Source organism: Chenopodium quinoa, unplaced genomic scaffold, assembly GCF_001683475.1.
Source record: "Chenopodium quinoa cultivar QQ74 unplaced genomic scaffold, ASM168347v1, whole genome shotgun sequence".
In the NCBI taxonomy this organism is placed as follows: domain Eukaryota; kingdom Viridiplantae; phylum Streptophyta; class Magnoliopsida; order Caryophyllales; family Amaranthaceae; genus Chenopodium; species Chenopodium quinoa.
The window spans coordinates 1,611,610-1,634,209 of NW_018742899.1; the positions used below are offsets into that span (position 1 = coordinate 1,611,610).

Sequence of the window (22,600 nt, forward strand, 5' to 3'; positions counted from 1 at the left end):
TCTTGGGAGACACCAGACTATGCATCCCGTCTGATGGGAGTGGAGTGGGCCGAAACTCTAGGCCAATGATAATGGCGAAGTCAAGTGGGGTGATGGTCATATCACCCCATGGAAAGTGAAAAGTGTTCGTGGTGTCCCAGAAAAACTCCACGACACCCAAAACAATACGACGGCTCTTCTTCCAAGGGTGAACAACCATAGCAACCCGCAGAAGTGGAGTCAACCCGTAGGACTCCCAAAGAGCTCTTATCACGTCATTTCCCTTAATGTAATGGAAATAGATGTATGAAATGTTGTTGTTGCCTGAGCTGTGACAACGAACGTGCTCATCGGCAATACCCAGTCGGACGCGCTGTGAAATATGAAAGGCTGGATGAAAGAAAGAGGTGTGATCTTCTCATTCAGGAAACAACCACCCCCGGCTAGTAGAAGCACCGTTGCCGTCACCGACGGGCTCATCCTCTCAGTGGGACGAGCGGGAACGTGAGCTGGATCCTCGGCGACGAGCCATACTATCATTGACATACAAAAAAATAAAATTAAAGGTTCTATAGTATCTGAATTCGCCTAGCCGCATGATAATATGTTCGTCAAAAATAGAGTACAAAGTACAAAAACAGAGTATGATTTTGATTCACAAAGCAATAAGATTTTTTAGCACCAAAACAATTTCTTGCGAGTTTATGGTAAATATTTCCACAAATTAAGTACAAAGAGCAAGCAAAATCATGAAGAACAAGCCACATTGTACTCACGAACTTAGAGTGTTCAATAACGGCAAAATGCTCGTTTCTTCACCAAATTACTCACAAAGCAATATACGAACACATACAATCAATTTTAGTGCAGAAATGCAACGAAACTTGAGTAATTAACAAAGACACATTCGAATTTTTCGGGAATTCGTGAAGAGCATGCTCGAAAATCGTCCCAAATAAGAAGAGTTTGAGCAACACTTACATAGATCGGTAAACTAGGATGAGAGTGCGTCGATTTGCAAAAGATTTGAGCGAATTTGGTAGAGAAATGGCCAAGAGCGAGCGTTTCGAAGTTTCGAGCGAAAACGAAGAATAAGGACAGCAACAGCGAAATGAGGAAGAAGGATTTAAATCCGGAAAAAACACGAAAATATCGCGCAGCGATGAAAATATCGCGACGCGATGAGACCTGGAGTTACGCGATGCTTTTTCTCCTACTAGCGATGGACTCTGTGGGTCCCATAAATGGATTGTGTGGACTACATATAAATATTTAAGCTCTTTGGTAAACCATTTAGCCTCTAAGAAATTTATTTGATTAGTAGTCGGCCTGATTACAATCTTGATTGATGATCGGCCTGATGACATCGTTTCAATGACTTAAGCGCCTAAACATTGGCTCATTACAAGGCACAAGCGCCTAAGCATCGACTCATTACACTTAAATGTGCCGAAGCATTGGCAGAGCATATTGCACCTAAATATTGGTTAAGCACCTAAACATTGGTTAAGTCCAACAAAGCACTGGAGGACAGCATATCGAAGATTGGTTAATCTTTCTTAAACATTGGCGAGATTTTGGAGATAGCGAAACACTGCGGTCTTCGACGATGTCTCGAAGCATGGAGGAGATTGTCAATAGCGGCGAAACACTGTCATGGCGAAGCACAACCACAACAACGACAATAACGGCGAAGCACTGCCGTGGTGAAGCACGGCCACAACGAGGACAATAACGGCGAAGCACTGCCGTGGCGAGGCACAGCCACAAAATTGAAGATGGCGAAGCACAGTCACCTTCGACGATGTTCCTTAAAGGAATGGTGTCCTTCCAACAAGTGTATTGTTCCGGTAGAGGGTTCAGAATTATTAGAAAGCTAATTCTTCAATAAGATCAAGTGATCGGAATGCCTAGGTGGAGGCCGCTTCCGATCAGTAATATTAATGTACAATTAATATTACAGCTTAATCTTCACTGAACCCTTTGGGTTGAACCCAATCGAACAATCGATCCGAGACGACGAATCAATCCGAAGGATTTGACGAATCAATCCGAAGGATTTGACGAGTCGTTAGAGTTTTACGAACAAAGACGTCGGATATTGAGCTTAGAGCGTCGAGACCGAGCGTCGCAAGTCGAGTCGAATTTAGAATTCGACGAGACGTGAAATCAATCAAATTACAAGTTCGAGCCTAGCCGTAGCCTCGCATTGGCCTAGCCATGTGAGTGCTAGGCTAGGCAAGGTCCCTCGCAATGCTAGCCGCAAGCCTAGCATGCTAGGCGTGCTAGGGCCATGCATGCTAGCTAGCCATCGCATGTCGCTAGGCATAGCTTAGCACTGCCCACAAACATCGCAGGCTTAATGCCTTGCGTGCTTGCTAGCATGCTGGGCGCCTAGCCATCGCAGCCACGCACCAAGCAGAAGCATCGCACAGTAGCGTGCTAAGCGTGTTACGCTGTGTGTGGTGCTAGGCAGTGGCACGCACCAAGCTTGAGCATCGCACAGCGCAGCACACAGCATCACAAGCAATGCGTGTGTGCGAGGCTGTGCGTGCTAGCTGGCCAAGCAAGCAGCAGCCTTGCCTAGCAGTGCCAGCATTGATGCACCAAGCAGCAGCCTTGCTAGCAGCGCATAGGCATCAGCCCAGCATGTGTGGCTCACTAGCAACATGCATGCACTAGCTGGCTGCGCATGCATTGCGGCTGGCTGTGCGTGTGTGCTGGCTGGTTGGCTAGGCTGCCCAGCCTTGGTGCTAGGCGCCAGCTGGCAGCCTTGGCAGCCAAGGCAGGCTGCCAGCCAGCCACTTGGCTTGGTGGTCCGGTTTTGCTAGTGGGGACCAAAGCTTGGTCTTTGCCTTTGGGAGCAAGGTGGGTTAGTCCCCTCCCAAGGTGGTCCTCATCTTCTCCCTCTCCTCCTATTGCCACTTGTCACTTAGTGATTGAATTGCAATTTTATTTTGTTTTGATTATAATAAAATGAGGAAAATTGCAAATCTCCCACATTGATTGAGAATGCGAAATCAAGGTTCATTTCCCTATAAATACCCAAGTTTTGGGATTTGGGATGAATACTTGAGTGGAACTAAAAAGGCATCTCCTTAGAAAAGTGAGAAAACCTTAAGTTCGTAAAACTCTAGTTTTTATTGGTCAAGTCCCGACTAACCTTTGGGACTAGGACTGTTCGGGTCAGGTTCGTGGGTACGAGCCGTTGGAGACCTTCGCATTTGCGGGGTTCAAGTTTTGAAGTAAGAGCTCGGGATCGAGCGAAGCACGCGCCAAGGGTATGAATGTCTTTTCCTTCTCTCTCTTAATTTTTGTTTAATTGTGATTGCATGCTTAGTTGCCTTAATTAGTGGGCAGGTCTTGGGCGGGTTTCTCTTCCACGTACAGTCGGACTCTACGAAACCCAACAGTTCCCTAGGGTGTGGAAGATTGTCACTACAAATGAAGATAGCGAAGCAATGTTACCTTCAATTGCGTTCACGAAGCATTGTGGAGGTTGTCAAATAAAGCATAAGATGATACCTAGAGGTGTGTACCCGACGCTGCAAGATACGCGTTTCTAACTCCCTTATTTGTAGAACTGACGTTTTCTACAGGTATCGGTGTTAAAAAGAATGATTTAGGATCCCAGAACGTTTTGAATCATTCTCCGTCCCTATAGATACTTTGACCTTTGTTTTCGAAAATTACGTTTCTTCAAACTCAGTCAAAGTGGGGGCTTCTGTAACTGCCTGATTGTGTCTCCCCAAAAACTAAACCCAGTGATGAGTACCTTTCACGTCTTTGATTATATAGTTAGGTGAAAAGTTGAAGAGTCTCGTGAAATCCCTAAGTCTTGACCATTTCTAACCTTTCTTTAAATGTTTTAATCCAAAATCATTTATTTCGTACCTTTAAACCCAAAATCATCCATTTCGTGTATGTGAACATCGTTCATTTCGTGTCCAATTTATAAAAAGGTCCAAACCAGTTTATATTGGTCCATAATCTGGGTCCAATAATTGTGTAGTTGTATGGGGTTTGAAAAGAGCTTTCCAACGATATATTATATGCCAAAATCCGAGTTATAACGAGGAAGTTACGGCCAAAATACTAAATTGGGCTCAAATCGAGCCTTACCTATGGACCAAATATCATGTGGAGGGTCTAGTAACCTTCATTCATTCCTATCCCATTACAACCTTCTAGAATTATCTAGAAGGTTGTTCTGAGTCCTAAATCTCTTAGGATTTGTTATTAGCTTCTAGAATCCTCTAGAAGGTTCTAATTTATCCTATGTTTTGAAAAGATAAAGTTTAAGAATTTTACTTCGGATAAAATACTTGTTTTTAATAGATCTAACTCTGATAAAATAAGGATAAGTACGAATATTTGACTAACCTAGTTTGATTGGAAGATGGATTCTGTACGGATCTTATCTTCTGTAAAGCATCGCGCAGTGATGGAAATATCGTACAGCGATGCTAATATCGCGTAGCAATATAAGCATCGCGCCGCGATGTAACCATCGTTACGCGATGAAAGGCGTTTTGCTCTAAGTCAAATTCTGACTCTTTTTCTGATCTTTTCCCATCGTTTTTTCTTATAAATAGGGTCGTTTTCCTCCATTTTCATTCACCAACAATCATCATTTAATCTCTCTCTATAAGCTATAAGCTTCTCTCTCTCTCTCTCTTTCTTAGCCTCAGCCTAAACACATCACACACCATACGACCTTTGCGAGACTTGAATACTTCAAGCCCTTCTCGTAGTTGACTTCGACCTCGACGTGAAAGATTGATATCTCTAAGGGTTTTGTCCCTAATTTATATTTTAATTCTTATTTAATTTAATTATTTAATTTGATCTTTCTTGAAGTTACTAACGCGTGTATTGTTTTAATAGAAAGAGATACGTGGCATCAAAGTGAGTAGATATACTATCTTTATTCTTTTCTTTTGATATAGAAATCATGCTTAGAATATTATTTTAATTTCCTAGTATCATGTTAGGATGCTTTTATGATTTCTAGTGTCATGTTAGGATGCTTTTATGATTTCTAGTATCATGTTAATATTCCGAATATCATGTTGGTTTCTAGTATCATGTTTAGGCTAAAGCTTTGATTTTTATTATTTAGTGACATGCTAGGGTTTGTTATTCATTCGTTTAGTATCATGCCTAGGATCTTGCTAATATTATTTTGGAGATATTGCTTTATTATGATGATGATGATGATTGTTGTGTCAATAATTATTATGTTGCTTGATTATTCATAATTTATTGTTATTGCTTGATCAAGCCCTCTTTTGCAGGTTTAAAGGGAATTTTTACTTGAAATCACGCCTAATAAGATAACTAATAATTTGATTTTAGGTTAATATGATTTTAATTCAAGTGATCGCCAATAATAGATTTATTTGTGCATTGATAATCAACCATCATAGATTAAACAGGTTTAGGGCTAACTTGTTGTATGTATGTTGATCAAAAAGCGCACATGAATATCATAAGAATTAAGTAGAGGTCGATTTAGGGCGGGTTCAATCTCTTTTAGGTTGGATTCGTACCATCATCCCCGAATATCCAATCATGGTTCTGGACCACTATGGAGTTAGCGATCTCCGTGATCATGAATAGGGTGTAAACTTCACACCCATGAACGGTTTACAAGTTCCTAAAACTTGTTGGCGACTCTTTTTCTCTAGCTTCTTTCCCTTTGGACGCCACCATGCTTAAGTGCATGATCACGGTGGGGCTCAAAGTTGAGTGTTTAAATATTCCCTACAGTAAGCTAAAAAAACAAGAATTTTCACACCACTGAACATCCAAATTTCATTACACTACCACTCAAATCAACTGTAAATCCCTAGTACAGTTATAGCTTCTTCTATTATCTTACAGGTTCATGCAATAATCAGGTTTCATGCAATCCATGTTTGTTTAACCATAAAGGCCATCTCAACAAGTTACATCTAATTACCAAGAAAAATAATACTGAAAAATATACTAAAAATCATTTCAAGGATACCTCAAAATAGAAATTCATTTCAGGCTGAAAATTAAGGCATTCACTGACACATAAATTCATAACTCCGGGGCATACGATAAAGCTTCAGGAGTATATATAGTCAGGTAGCAGATGTAAATATGCACAGAATCATAATCTCTTACAAGTATGCACATAATCACCCAAATAACAAATTTTTCAACAACAAATAACAAGACTAATCACCCAATTTCAATCCCAGTAGCTTTCCTAAGCAACAGAAGCAGACAGTACATCTATCTTATGCAATAATTATTGTTATATGTATATGATCTACTGCAATAATTAATATATATAGAGTGATTAGGAGGCAGACCTTGCAGCCATTCATCGTCTTCAAGTTCATGCTTCTTGATAACCTCGGGCCAATTTGACTCAAACTTTTCACAATCAAGGATGTCATAAATTACATTCTCAAGGTCATCGTGAATTTGGGCATAATTAGGAAGCTTGCTAAGCTTCTTGGAAAATTTTTGTGTGATGTGCCAAATACACCATCGATGAGTGGTTCCTTTCATAGTCACCTTTCAAGCTTTCCTCATCGCCGGATCTTAATCTGTTAGGATACTAATTGGTTGCTTTTCACCCATACACCTCAACCAATTAGAAAAGACCCACTCAAATGTTTCCGCAGTTTCGCGGGAAACTAATGCACATCCAAATAATATCGTTTGACCGTGATGATTTACACTCACAAAATTACAAAAGGGTAGCTTATATTCATTGGTCAAATACGTCGAATCAAAACAAACGACGTCTCCAAACTCCTCATACACAACCCAACTCCTAGCATCAACCCACAATACATCTTGGAGCCTACCCAACTCATCTACACGATGAGTATGAAAAAAGTTGAGTAATCATCCGTCATCCTCTTGAAGTAAGCAAACTTTGTCTTAGTATCACCTTCCTCAAACACAGCTTTTCTTTGCTTCGCAACTATGGCATGCAAATCACTTTGGGTAAATTGCATCTTTTCCCTCCCATTTCTTTTCCGGGCCATGCAATTGTATATGGTAGCCACAGTTACACCCGCCTTTTGATCATTTAAAAGTTGTTGAACAATGTGAGAATTGTCCATTAGGAGCTTTTGCCTGAACTTGGTAATGTTTTTGGACTTCCCCGGTGTGGGCTTGTGACCTCGATGCTCTACTACTGCCTTATCAATTATCCATTCACCTACCTCGTTCACCTTCGCATACAACTCAACAGGGCAGCTAACTTTTTTTCTCTTCCGTTTCACACAAACTTCTTCACTTATTTGTGAATCTGAAACAAAGGTAGATCCAGACTTCTTACTCTTCCTACCAAGCAAGCCAAAACATTCACAAGTCCAAGTTATATTACGCTTTCCTTTGCATTTTCACCTCTTCCTTTTGTCGCCCCACTAGAACGGAAAACCCCAAACCTTCTTGTTTTTCGTAACTCCTTAAGTAATTGTCTATTTTTTGCCAACTCTCAAATACCATTCCAACAGCGGGGGGAGGAAAAGATACCTCAACATTTGCACACTCTTCAATCTCAATACTTATAGCCACACTACTCTTTTCTTTAGTAGGAGTTTTGTATGACTCTTCTCCAACATTCACCTTTTTACACAAAAAATCAATGCATATCACAAATATAATCCACCACCTAACTAATTCAAAAATAAAGTACCATATTTAACCAAATTTAACAGTTTTGGCATTAAACAAATCAACTCCACTATTACCATTATCCAACAACAGCAACAAAACAATATACAAATTAAAAACAACAGAAGCATAAATCATAGCACTGAAATACAAGAAGACACAAAACCCACCACCATGAAACTATACACTGAAAAGCAAAAAGATACAAGACCTACCACCATCAAAAGCATACAACAACAACAAAATCAGATGCAACATTCATTTCAATATATCGAAAAGCATCACAGCCAAACACAAGACCCACCAGGTTCATTATTATATATAATTGTCCCCAACCTTACTACTACATAAGAAAGGGCGATGCTCCATTCCCAAATCTTTTTCTCAACTCTCCTTCTCTCTACATATTCAAACTATACCAAGTAAAGATTACAGTACAAATTTTCAGAACCCTAAATCCTAAATCAAAACCCTAAAGATTAAATGTGCGAATTTAAAATTAGTTAACATATTACCTCCTTCAACAAGGCTTCAAGGGCTAAAGAACACTGCTCGTCGTCATCTTCTTGCTCGCAGGTTTCGATTAGTGGGTCTTCAGGGTGTTCAATGGCAACTGTGTCGCAATCCGACAAAACACCGGTACAACGACCATCGCCATCTTCGTCATCGTTTGTTAACAACGAATCCTCCATCACCAACATCTTCCTCTCCATTTTCACATATTAATTCGTCTTCAAAGATGTTGGTGATGGAGCTTCAAGAGCAACGGTGATGGAGATTCAAGAGCAACTAAGAAAGAGTAAAAAGAAAGGTTAAAGGGGGAAAGACAGTAAGAAAGGTAAAAGGGGAAAAAAGAAAGTAAAAAAAAGAGGGGGGGAAGTTAAAAGGGGGAAAGGTACTCGTATAATACCATTGTATTATACTTCCCTCCAATACAAGAATTTACCTTTTTTTTTTACTAAATTGCTTCCTTTTTACTGTAGCGTGGGACCCCCTCCGTTTTCTTTTCCTTCTTAACGGCGCCCGTTTGGAGTGTTATGCATTTCCTTATGCATATCAACACTTCATTTAGACTTCCTCGATTTTGAGTAATACCTAGTCTCAAGTACAATTGTACTCCATATAACTTACTACGTATTACGTTTCAAAAAAAAACTCCATATTAATTAATTCACTTATGACTGTTACAACTTACATAGTACCACTAACCAAATAAATTATGTGGTCATTACCCCTTATTAACCAAATTAACATAATTAATAAAAAAAAACAAAAAAAAACATATTTAATTCAAACAAACACAGTTCAATAATTGGGAAGAATAGCAAAGACCTCCTGTTTCGCAGTGAAAACGATAGGTCCTTCTTCTGGACCTTTCTTGTGGACTAAAGACTGTACTCGGCCCAAGTGATGACTGGGACGATGGTTTCCTGCACAGTAAACACACCTAAACTGGCCTCGGGGGTTGTGCCGAGGAAGGCCCCTCCAATGTTGAAGTCAGTATAGTGCTTAGAGAGAGAAAACTATGCAAGAGTATTAATTGCTTGAGCCTTGAACTGAATATCTTTAGAGAGAGAAGAATGAAGGTTTTTATACCTTGCTCCAATAGTTAAATGGGCCTTGATATCAAATGGGCTTGCTACGTTGACCAGGCCTTTGACTAACTTGACATATGCTTGGAGAGTTGAACCTTATTTTGGGCTTTTGTAATTGAATCATTTGTGGACGCCCAATTGGAGTGAATTGAACCCAAACACCTCCATTACTACTCCAGGCACAACAATGGCGATACATCTAAAACCAAACACCTACCACCAATGTTCACAACAAAAATAAGACCATCCTTTTTAAAATATTCACATAAAAATATAAAAAAAATTGAGTTATAAATGAGTAGAATATATGGACTGTTATTAATTGTCGATCGGTAAGATCTTATATGGACTGTTATAAACTTCATATGCTTCGTCCACACTTCTTTCTCACCGCACTTCCACATATACAAATATGTTCAACTCAATTAGAGTTGAACTTGCAAGTTTGGAAAGTGCATCGGCTTGTGCGTTCTGGCCCCTTGGATCAACTCGACTTCAAAAGTTCTCAGCTTCGCAATTATTTTTTTAATCTTTGCGAGGTAAACAATCATTGAGGGATCTTTGGCCTCATGTTCGCCTCGGATTTGATTTACGACAAGCTGAGAGTCTGTTTTCAAACAGTCATGCTCGACCTCCAATGATATGCACAACTCTAGGCCAGCAATTGCTGCTTCATACTCTACCTTGTTGTTCGAAGCTCGGAATGAAAATTTTAGTGTATACTCAAAGGACATGCCCTCGGGTGAGGTGAGTACTACCCCTGCCACCGAACCATTTACGGTGGAGGATCCGTCTGTAAAAACGGTCTAGATTTTCTTTTCTTCGTCTAGCGTTTCCTAGTAGGAGCATTCAGCCGGGAAATCCGCTAGACCTTGAGCCTTGATGGTTGTCCTCAGTTGATAGCTGATGCTGAACTCGATGAGCTCGAAGGCCCACTTCGCCAGTCTACCTGATTTTTCAACCTTGCCGAGGACTTTTTCCAGCAGCTGATCAGTTAAGACCACTATTTGATGACAATCAAAATAGAGCCTCAGCTTCCGAGTAGCTACCACTACTACATAAGCTACTTTTTCTAGTAGGGGTTAGCAAGTCTCGGCGTCCGTCAGAGTGTGGTTGACGAAGTAGATCGGCTTCTGGACTTTATATTCTTCCTTCAGCAGGATTGCACTTATAGTGGCTGGGCTGACTGCCAAGTACAAGTACAGCGTTTCTCCTTTGGTTAGACGTGCCAACGTCGGGAGTTGAGCTAGGTGCTCACAGAGCTGCTTGAAGGCCTCTTTTTGCTCATCTTCCTAGATGAGCTCCTTTGTTTTTTGAAGCTCCATCGCTTTGAAGAAGGGAAGCCCCTTGTTCGAGGCTTTAGAGATGAACCTGGACAAGGCGGCCATTCTCCCGATGAGACGCTGAACGTCCCTGTTTGTTTTTAGCTCAAGAAGATCGAGCGCTGCTTGAACTTTGGCGAGATTGGCGTTAATCCCTCTCTTGCTGATCATGAAGCCCATGAACTTGCCTGATTTCACACCGAAGACACTTCTTCGGATTCAACTTCATTTGGTGCTTTCTTAAGGTGGCGAAGGTTTCGGCCAGGTGCGCAACATGGTCTTTATCCTCTTTGCTCTTGACGATTGAATCGTCAACATAGTCTTCCATGTTGCTGCTTTTCTGCTCGGCGAAGACCTGATCAACTAGCCTTTGATATGTTGCCCCAGCATTTTTCAATCCGAAGGGCATCATTTTGTAATTGTACACCCTGGCGTCCGTAACGAATGTCGTTTTTGCTCAGTCATCGGGGTGCAAGAAGATCTAATGATACCCATAGAATGCGTCCATGAAACTAAGCAGGGCATAGCCACTTGTCGAGTCGACTAGTTGATCGATCCTCGGCAAAGGATAGAAGTCCTTTGGACAAGCCCTATTTAGGTCCGTAAAGTTAATGCACATTCTCTAGGTGCCATTTGCCTTCTGAATCATCACCACATTAGCCATCCATTCCGGATATTGGTAGGTTTCGATGAAGCCTACATCCAGAAGTTTTTTTACTTCGGTTGCGATGTCTCGGTTTTTAATAGCGGAGTAATTCCCCTTCTTTTTCTTGACAGGTCAACAGGTGGGGTTGACGTTCAGCTTGTGGGAGATGAGGTTCGGATCGATCCTAGGCATGTCTGCTACTGAAAAAGCGAACACATCCTTGTTGTCCCGAAGGAGTTGGATAAGTTCAACATGGATATTCAGATGAAGTCCCCTTTTGCTTTTCTTGGGCAGGGTACCCTAAGCCAAAACGCTTAAGCCATTCTGCTTTTTTGCACTTCAGTCCTTTTCTTTTTCTTTTTCCTCCTCATCCTGGTCGTCGCAGCGACTTTTAGATGGCTTGAGGTAATTGCATCTGCGGGCTTCTTTCTGGCTGCCCTGGATTCTTTCAGAGTAGCCCTCGTCTGAAACATATATCATCATTTGATTATACGTGGAGACCACTCCTTGAATTTCGTGAATTATGGGTCTCCCTAGTTGTACACAGATGGAACATCCACGACCAGAAATTCGGCCATGACATTCTGAGCTGCTCGGTCTTTGCCGATGGTGATGAGAAGGGTGATCTTCCCATCTAGATATGTTGCAGACCCATTGAATTCAGATACCGGGTAAGGTACTGGAGTCAGGTCCTTGGTCTGTAACTTCAGCTGGTCATACGCCTCTCAAAAGAGGATGTTTGCTTCACTACCGCCATCGACAAGGGTTCGCCAGACGTTGTGGTTTGCAATTCCCGTGATGATCACCAGGGGGCTATCGTGGGGGTAAGTCACCCCCCAACAGTCTTCGGCTGTGGACGTAAAGTTCGGCACCGAAGACTTTGGACCTTGGATGGCAGCATGGTTGACTTGATGGGTTAAACCCCTCAAGTGGCGCTTTCGAGCATTTCGGGAACTCGTCCCCCTAGAAATGACAAGGATGTCAATATTATCTTTGTCCTGCGACTTGTCCTTTATTCTAGGGAAATCTAGTTGTTGTCGAGAGTCTTGCTCGGCCTTTTTCTCCTTGCGTCGATCCGCGAGGTATTTTTTCAGATACCCCTTTCGGACCATATCCTCGATCTGATCTCTCAGCTGGATACAGTCCTCGGTGTGGTGTCCTGAAACTCGTGGAACTCACACCATTGGTCTTTATTTTTCTGTTAATGGCACGATGGCAGTGGCCTCGACTTCTTCCACTTCTACTCGTCATTCGTTATGCTATAGATTTTAGCGCGTGCAAGAGTGAAAGGAGTGTAAGATTCGCATTTCCCTTTTTTCGACTCAGTAGTCAAGGACGGTTCTGAGGTGCCTTCCCTTTCCTTTGGCTCTGGCCTTCGAACAGTTGTCCTTTTATCTAACCAGTCCTAGTCTGAGCTTGGGACTTGGTCTTGTTCCACTCTTCAGCTCGGATGTACTTATCCGAAGCTTCTAGAGCTTCCTCCAAGGTCTGCGAGGTGTGCATGACCATGAAGTCAAGGAACTTTCCAGCCTGTAGCCTATTCCGCAATGCGAAAACGGCTAGCCCTTGGTCCAGACTTGGAATTTTGGACAACTCGTTGCTGAAGCGAGTCAGATAGTCTTGGGGGCTTTCGTCCTCCCCTTGCTGCAGGCTCATTAGCACAGTCGTTTTCTCTCGGCGATTTGTCGTAGAAAACTTGCTCTTAAACTTGTTGGAAAGGTCTTTCCAATCGGTTATAGAGCCTTCCTTCACTCCCTTGGTGATCCATTCTTGTGCAACACCCCTGAGAGTGGCCGGGAAATATTTACACCAGGTCACTTCGGACCTGGGGTTTAGATACATGTGCCCCTCATAAGAGGCAATGTGGTCCTTCGGATCCAAAGTTCCATCATATGTTATGTGCGTCGCTATTTTCACCGTCGGCACATGCTCTTCAAGAATCCAGCTCTGGAAGGGTGAACTGGTGGGTACCATCACGGCTTTCCCCTTGTACCCAACCGAAGGGACCTCGCTTTGCCCTCTCAGAGAAGTAGAAGTGGTTTTTGTCCTCGACTAGGATGGTGCGGGGTACGGTGCAGTCCCTTCGGGGTAAGTGAGGCGACTATGCACGCTCACCTCCCTTGAGCCGATACGTTCGTGAACGTTTCGGCGAGCAGGTTCCTGCCACGCGGAGGTGGTGTTATTGCTTTTGAAACTTTGGGTCTCGGATTCCTCAAAGAACTGGGGGTTTCTCTTTCTTTCCCGTTCAGTTCTCCAAGTATCCTCTTCCCATTTCTCTCCGAGCTCCTTGAAAGATGGAGCTCGCCCGCCGTCCTCTTGGCCGGTCCTCCTTCTTAGGTTTTTCAGCTAATGAGGAGTGTCAGCGTGAACTGATTGGCTAGGAGGTGGCAGAAAATTGCTTGCTTAGGCCTTTATGAGGTCCATGAAGACTACGACGGCTTTCGCTACCTCCTCTAAAGTGGGACCCGTTTGAGGTGTCGGGTGAGATTGTGAGTGTAAGCTAGGAGTTGGGCTCTTAGCATTGGTCTGACTCGGTCGGCGAGAGCTCGACGACTGCTCAGTGCGACGAGAAGGTGACCTCTCGGATGCGGCTTTCTCAGAAGAAGCCGCTCTTGAAGAAGATGACGAAGAAGGTGGACCTTTCTTCGAGGAAGAAGGACCATTCTTTTTAGTGCTCTTGCACTCTTTCCGCTCTTAGTCATGATGCTAAGATGATCGATTTTTGGCTTTTTTTTTTAATGTCTTCCCCATAGACGGTGCCAAATTGTTTCGGAGTGAAAACAATAGGTCCTTCGTCTAGACCTTTCTTGTGGGCTGAAGACTGTACTCGGCCCAAGTGATGACTGGGACGAGGGTTTCCTGCACAGTAAATACACGTAAATTGGTCTCGGGGGTTGTGCCAAGGAAGACCCCTCCAATGCCGAAGTCAGTATAGTGCTTCGAGAGAGAAAATTATGCAAGAGTATTAATTGCTTGAGCCTTGAAGTGAATATCTTTAGAGAGAGAAGAATGAAAGTTTTTATACGTTGCTCCAATAGTTAAATGGCCTTGAGATCAAATGGGCTTGCCACTTGACCAGACCTTTGACTTACTTAACATATGCTTGGAGAGTTGAACCTTATTTCGGGCTTTTGTAATTGAATCATTTGTGGAGCGGCCAATTGGAGTGAATGGAACCCAAACACCTCCATTACTACTACAGGCACAACAATGGCGATACATCTGAAACTAAACACCCACCACCATTGTTCACAACAAAAATAAGATCATCCTTTTTTGTATATTCGCATAAAAATATAAAAAAATTGAGTTATAAATTGGTAGAATATATGGACTGTTATTAATTATCGATCGGTAATTAGCACTTTCCGACTTTCGTTCTCCAATTTTATGAAGCCCCTGTTTCTTCAATTTGACGATGTAAATAAATTCAAAAATTAGGGTTCTATATTTCGATACATATTGCAGCAGCAACAATTTCGAATGATAAGAGGATGAATTTGCTCCCAATTTTTTCTGATTTTGTTGAAGTGAGAGGAGAAGAAAATTGTGGGTTTTTTTTTTCATTATTTATTTTTCTTTGGCAGATTTTCCAAAAGCATGAATTGAAGCTAGGCAACTGGCACGTGTCGGCCCTCGATGTAACTATATTGTACATCGGGTGTACACAAACGATTATAAAATTATGATACGTCCTTATCAAATATAGTAATGTGATAATTATTATGAAACGATCGAAAATGAATAGTGTTTTATTTAATATAAAACAGGGGACTGAGGGGAATACATATTAACCAAACATACAACACAATTCAATAATTGGGAAAAACAGCAAAGACCTCCATTACTACTCCAGGCGCATCAATGGCGATACATCTGAAACTAAACACCCACCACCATTGTTCACGGTCTTTCGGCACGGCTCAACCGTGTCCTTCGTACTCTAACCTCACATTCTTCCATTTCCATCGTCATCATTACCCCTTCTCTGAAACTACACTCAAGCACAATTCCGCAGCATCAACAGTAGTTTCCAGGCGCGCGTTACTCTCTTCTGATGCTGCGCTTTTCCAGGATGTCGGCGCTACTGCTTTTTTAGTCACTGGTGGTTACTCTCTTGTTTCTGTCTTTGATAATCTCACTCACCGCAACATCATCTCTCAGGTTTTTTTTTTTTTTTTTTTTTTTTTAAAAAAAAAAAAATCAAGTTAATTGCTTTAATTTACAATTTTAAGCTGGGGTTTTGGCTTGGATTCTTCTGTAATGAGGGTTGTATGTTATATTGGCTCAGAAATCAGAGACGTGCAGAACATTCAAACTAGGAATTTTTTTTTTTTTTTTTGAATAATTATGATTTTATATTTAGTGGGTGTTATTTGTGTTTTTGTTTGGTTGATTAATGAGCAGAGCAAAGCTCTTGAGAAGTGATAAAATTTACATACTAGTAGTTTTCCGTTAGTTGCTTTGGTTACATACAAGAAAAAAAAGAGGAATTCGTAAATTTTTGCACTTTTACTTGGTTTTTTTCATTAATGTTTGGTTATCTTTGGGTAATAATATTTCAATTTGGATCAAGGGTCTAATGGAATCAACTGCCTGTAAATCTGTAATCATACAACTATGACTCCCTAGCCTATATTAGGCACGCATTCTTCAAATATAAAGCGTCGAAAAAATGTGTATGATGGCATAATTGTAATGTATTGGAGAAAATTTCCTTGACAAGCATCCTTATAAATTCATGCTGGAACTTTTTGTTAAAATCTTTTAAGTTCCATTGATCGTTCTTGCAGTATTGTAGTCCTTTTAAAGATACTACTATACTAGACTTTTTACTTTTCAGAAATTCCATTAAAGGAAAATGTTCTGATAAAATCATCTTGGTTCTCTGCCCTTCTGCATAATATAAGGCACTGCGGCTATTATAATTTTACACGATTTGCAGGCTAGCCATCAGCTAAAGTGAAAATTTTCTCAATAACTATGTGATTGTGGATACTCCAGGAATAATTTGGTTAGTTCTTTCTTAAATTAGGATGGTTTTGTGTCTTGATGGATTTCGAAAGATTTGGGGAAAAAAAATTGATGTGTCTTCGATGGATGTGATAATAACCGACGTTTACAAGAATAACAACATTTGTGTCTTATTAACTATAGTCTCGCTACCAGTTATTCAAAACCCTATTCTGTTGATACCTTTATTTTGTTGTTCGTCTCAAGGTTCCTACTCCATGGTACGGGAACTGTGTAGGAGAGGCGAAATTCTGTAGGTCTAAGACAGATTGATGGTACTTAATTTCTAGTGCCTATATTAAAGATATTTGTCAATGTAGATCATGGATGTGTTATAGACTTACCGTACTTTATATGGTTCAGATGATTCAAGTGCCATTAATTTTCCTCTGGAGTTACAAGATATTCAATTCCATCTCACCCTGGCCTCTATTATTTCTTCATCTTTCTCCCTTTGTGTCTGTCATTCTCATAGCCCCACAAGACAAGGTTGATGATAATTTGGTCAATTTGTTGATGTAAACTGAGCTTGAAGTTATCAATGTGTTAACTTAATAGCTTTGACATCCCTTTGGCTGCTGGTGGTCTTTCCTTTCTGGAACATGGTAGGCCAAGTTATCTATTAAATGTGCAATTAATTGGAAGTCTTGTGAGTTACCTTGTAAGTCTTTTAACCTAAAGCTGAGCTTTAATTGTGTTTTGTTTGTGGGAGGCATGCCTCTTGCACTTGCCAAGGGTCTTTAATTAGGTATTTGATGGCGAGCTAGTCCTATGCATACAATAAGTAGGTGCCAAAATTCAAATACATTGATTTGCTTATTTTTTTAGGAAAAAACACAAAGGCAATTTGATTCTTAAATTAGTTCCTTGTCTATGGAGCAGAATTTGAGCAGAAAGCTTGTCCATATAATTTCTGGGTTGCTTTTTGTGGCTGCCTGGCCTCTTTTCAGGTACTTCTTCTTCATCTTTATCTAGGAAATTGAGCTTTCTTTTTTTTATAAAAAAAATTTAAACTCATCAATGTGACTCTAGAATAGCGCCTCACCAGAAGCTCGGTATTTTGCGTCTCTTGCTCCATTTATAAATGGTTTGAGACTTGTGGTCAATGGACTCTCACTTGCAACAGATGAAGGCCTCCTCAAATCTGTTACTCGAGAAGGCAAACCTGAGTAATTTTCTCAAATCCTTTTAAGAAAAAATTCTTTGATCACTCTCTATTCCGTGTCTGTGACATTTTCCTATTTCTTGAAATTGCAGGGAATTGCTACGAGGTCCGTTATACTATGTTCTGATTCTAGCTTTATCTGCCATTTTCTTCTGGCGTGATTCTCCAGTTGGCCTGTTGTTATTGGCAATGATGTCTGGCGGTGATGGTATAGTCCTCAAATTTCCTTATAGATAAGCTGATATTTTGTTTTACTTAGTTTACCTTCCAGCTTCGTTTTTTTCCATGCAAAAGTTTCTCTATTGACTGTGGAAGCCACAGGAATTGCTGATATCATGGGAAGAAAATTCGGTTATGTGAAGTTACCTTATAACCAGAAAAAAAGTTGGGCCGGTAGCATTTCAATGTTTACCTTTGGTTTCTTGATATCTATGGGGTAAAATTGCTCTTTCTTTCTTGACGATTCAAATTAATTGAAATTAATCTGTAATGTGCCAGAGTGAGTTTGTATTTGACCCCAGTGATTTGATGCATAGCTATCTGTTGTGGATGCCTCAGGATGCTTTACTACTTTTCAGTCCTGGGTTACTTCCAGTTTGATTGGAATCTCACAGCCCAAAGGGTTGCAGTAGTTTCTTTCGTAGCAACAGTTGTTGAATCGCTTCCAACAGCAGAGCAAATTGATGATAATATATCAGTCCCTCTCGCAACCATGGTTACGGCATACCTCTGTATGTAGATTATGGTCTGAAAGACTGCTCTTCCCCAACATCTCAAGGAAACTCCTAATGTTTGATTGTCCATCCAAGATCCAACCCTCATCGTCTTTTGTTACAATACTTTAAATTTTGTTGGCGTATCTGACAGTCTTTTATTGATTTTGAGTAATGGCTTTAATGATTTTATTGATGAATTAGTTTAATACGTAAACATAAATCGATCATTAAATCATTTAAATATCATAAGATGCTTGTGGGGAGCCAACATCCTATACTTTTTTTCTTTTGTTTTTTTAAAGAAACCTCTCTTTTTTTCCTTAATGTCGTATGACTTTGTATTGACATTTTTTTGTGAATCCAACCTTTGGTTTCTTGAATATACAAATTAATTAAATATTAAAAATCAATTGCCCATTTAAATGGCTTAACTAAGCTTTATTAGTTTCTAATTAAGAAAAAATAATATTAAAAATCAACTAATGTCATATAATGTTTTATTAATGGATTATTTTTACTATTTATAATAAAATAATAAAATAAAAAATTAATTTAAAAAAAAAAAACCTCTTTAAGAATTGATTAATAAATAATTGACAATGATGAAATGACTTAACACTATATTTAATTAAAAATTAAAAATTTCTAAAAACCTTTAGGATAAAAATTAATCATAACATATTTATTTTCTCCTTGTTTTAGGTATTAATATCATAATATGTAGTGAATGATAAAATGAATAACAAATATAGTTACAAAAATTCGAGTCATAAATTAAAACCAATTGGTCTTAGCTACATCCTTATATAGCTAAGATATATGCAACATGCCCAATATTCGCGTCCAACACAGCCCACGAATATTTCACCCAAATAAAATGCAGCCCACCCCACAAACAATCTTTGTTCAGCGGCATATTAATATTTTTTTAAAAAAAAGTCACAAACTTCTGAAAATTATTCTACACTCAAACACAATTGATTCTCTCTCCTCTCTATGATTTTCTCTCACTTAAAATCTGAAAAATCACCATGGATGTTCGAGAAAAATTGAAAAATCAAACTAATTCTCCCAATAAAAGGTAAGTTTATGTGTATATTACTTACTTTTGTTTGAATTGTTGGATATATACTTTGTTTTTATTGAAATTTCTTGAAAATTCATAAATGAAATCTATCTCAAAGAAGATGAACTTATACAAAAATTGTTTAGATTAGTTTCAATAACAAGTAGTCGAATTAATTTGTATGATTTTTGTGATTGTATTCATGAGGCACACATTTCACTTTTTTATTTATTTTGTAGAAAATAAAAAATAAATAAAATAAACTTCAACAACTACTAAAAAATCAAGATGAAATGAAAGTATAAATAATTATTGTTTCATTGTTGATGTTACAAAATTAAAATTTTAACTTTATTGTTACATTGTTGATTTACATTTTTGTTATGTTCATAATCTTTGAAATTCCTTTAATTCATTCTTTTTATCTTAAAGTTTCATATTATTAAGTATAATAAAAAGTATCAAGTCTATTCATTTTTTAATGCGTATTATTCATTTTTTATAACATCCTGTGCTCATATTTTTTACAAGTATGTTCAAAATTTAAGGCTTGTATGTTCATTTTTTTAACGCATATAGACTCATTATCTGTATACTTGATGTGCATAATCACTAAACTTTATGTTCATACTTATTTACCTTTATGTTCATAATCTTTTAATTAATTACCTATAGCTCATAAAAATTATGGTGGTTATTTGATGAAGCATATGGAAACATACACTTCATAATCTTTACAAGAGTGGGTTTGTGACTTAAAAGCTAATGATGTAAGTTTTTTTAATTTTAAATATTCATTTATAAATGTGTGTTCATTTTTGAAACTTATATGTTCCAATAATTTATTCATTTGTTTAAATTTTGTTTTCAGGCTAATCAAAATTGGAAGCTAAGGTTGAATTTTGTGCTAAAATCATACAAAGTAACACAAACAAAGAATGACATAGAGTAGAGATGGCTACAAGATATTATACTAAGTAACACAATCAGAGAATGACGTAGAGTAAAGATGGCTACAAGCAGAAGGAATGATCGAGATTGACTTTATACATGTTGCAATTGAAATATTAATTACTTTGCAAAACAAGCGTGGTTTAATTTTTTCTTAAAATATATATAAATTTGGGATTGAAGTAGGACAAGTGTGGTTTGCAAATGGTTACCTTAATATATTTGCATTGGGTATATCTTACTAGTTTTTCATCTTTCTCGTCTATTATCTTCATATATTACTTGTTCATTTTCATAGTATATATGTTGAAATCTTAAAAATGTAAATAAAAACATAAATATTAAAATGTAAATGAATTATAATATGGAAATTCATAATATATAATGTATACTTGTACAATTTTTTGCTAAATGAAAATATAATCAATTATAAACTGTAAATTAATTGTCTTGTCAGACATTATTGAGATCCACCAACAACAGACCATTCATTCCCTCTATTTCGCCAACAATAAAATACAATAAAAAAAAAAAATTTACAAAACATTAGTCTGACCAACTCTTCGTACTTTCCCCTTAATTCCTTATACAAAAACCAAACTCAAAGCCATAATCATTGTACATTTCCTTATACAAAAACCAAACTTAAAGCCATAATCATTGTACATATCATATGCTTCTTCATCACTTCTTACTTGTTTCTTTAATAATTCAGATTATTTGCCTTCCACAAATACAATTGATCTGTACGCACTAAGATATAACAAATAATCAGAATTTTCATAATCATCACAACATATGTTCATAATAATTGTTTAGAATGCTCATAAATATATAATCATCATACAATAGTTAAAAATATAAATAATCACTCTATATGTCATATGTATGTGTTCATAATCAATTAAAGATATGTTTGTAATAAATAACGAAACATATATGTTCATAATAAATATATAAATTGCTCAGATTTTCAACAATAATGTTCAAATAATTCAACTTTCAACCTAATAAAAAGAATATTTCAAGTTATGAACACTTTAAAAAAAATGATTATTTAGTATAAAAAAATGAACACGTAAGAAAATGAACATGTCAAAAAAAGTTTGAACATTTAGGATATTAAAAATAAACATGATTTTCATATAGGTTCAAATTCATTGTATATAATTATTAACAAAAAATAAAGATAAAATAAATTGTTGAAATATGTTCATTGTTTATGTACAAAATGTTCATTTTCGGTGAACTATATGTTCATTTTGTACTAAATTTTCATTTTAAAATTACTACGTGTTCATTTCTTTTTTTACAGAAATTATATTCAAGTTCGATTGTAATTATTCAAACTCAAAAAAATTGAATATAATCTAATTAATCTTAATTGATCATAGAGAAAATAATTATTAATATATTGTAAAGAAAATAATTATTGATTGATAATGTGATTGAGAATCTAAAGACTACCAAAAAGAGAGAGAGAGAGAGAGAGAGAGAGAGAGAGAGAGAGAGAGAGAGGAGAGTAAAAATGACCACAAATAATCAACCAATTCAATTAATATATATTCACATCAAAATCAGAATACCAATGAATCAAAATTATAAAATCAGAAACTTAATTTATCAAGACCAGAGTAAATTGAAACTCATCAAATTGATCAAATTATAAATTCAGAAACAATTACAAACTCAGATAAAATCTAACCTAATTATAAACAACACAAAAACTAACCTTCATTGATGATCTCATTATGATTAATGATGCAAAGAACAGAGGAGAGAGAAAATGTCAAATGAAAGAAAAGAAAGAGGAGAGAGAAAATATCCAATGAAAGAGGAATAGAGGAGAGAGAAAATTGAGATCAAAATTATTATTATAAAAGTGAAGAAAGAGAATCATAAAAAAAAAAAAAAAAAAATTTAAGGAAAGAATACTATTGTTGCGTTTCATTTAATATTAGCTGCGTTTTGGGCAGGGCTGAGCAAAACTATCTGATAATTCAAAAATCCGAAATTTCGATCCGTATCCGATCCGAAAATTTAGGATAACCGATCCGAAAACAATTTCGGATCGGATATCCGATCCGAAAATTTCGGATATCGGATCGAAATTTCAATTTCGGGTATCCGAATATCCGAAAAAAACACTTTTTTTACCAAAAAAAAAAAATTATTTTACAAAAATTCCGAAATTCGGATAACCCTAAGTCCCTAATGTAATGCGCCTCTTTCTCTTTCTCCTCTATTTTCTCCCTCCTCCCTCCTCTCTGGATTTCTCATCTCAGATCTCCCTTCTCCCTCCTCTCTCATCTCAGATCTCCTCATCTCCCTCTTCGTCTTCTGCTTTGTAGGCCGCCATTATCGGCAATTTCTGAGCTTTCTCTCTCCTCTGAAAATGGCAAGTTGTTCATGATGACTTCTCAGATCTCCCATCCTTTTCTCAATCTCATCTCGAGCTCCAACAATGGTGGTCGCTGCA

General features: G+C 38.1%; 1 protein-coding gene across 2 annotated transcripts; it reads left to right on the forward strand.

Annotated features, from left to right (window-relative positions):
• Positions 1 to 14,718: 14,718 nt before the first annotated feature.
• Positions 14,719 to 18,484, forward strand: LOC110727100 (phytol kinase 1, chloroplastic-like). Of its 2 annotated transcripts, none has more exons than XM_021906643.1 (6): positions 14,719 to 15,374; positions 17,106 to 17,173; positions 17,261 to 17,392; positions 17,481 to 17,596; positions 17,710 to 17,824; positions 17,947 to 18,484. In XM_021906643.1, the coding sequence occupies exons 1-6, from the start codon at positions 15,075 to 15,077 to the stop codon at positions 18,125 to 18,127; spliced, it is 912 nt and encodes a 303-aa protein (XP_021762335.1). In that variant the 5' UTR covers positions 14,719 to 15,074; the 3' UTR covers positions 18,128 to 18,484. The 2 variants fall into 2 exon arrangements, with proteins under 2 accessions (XP_021762335.1, XP_021762336.1); XM_021906644.1 differs by lacking the exon at positions 14,719 to 15,374 and adding an exon at positions 15,395 to 17,007 and having other exon boundaries at positions 17,256 to 17,392.
• Positions 18,485 to 22,600: the final 4,116 nt, after the last annotated feature.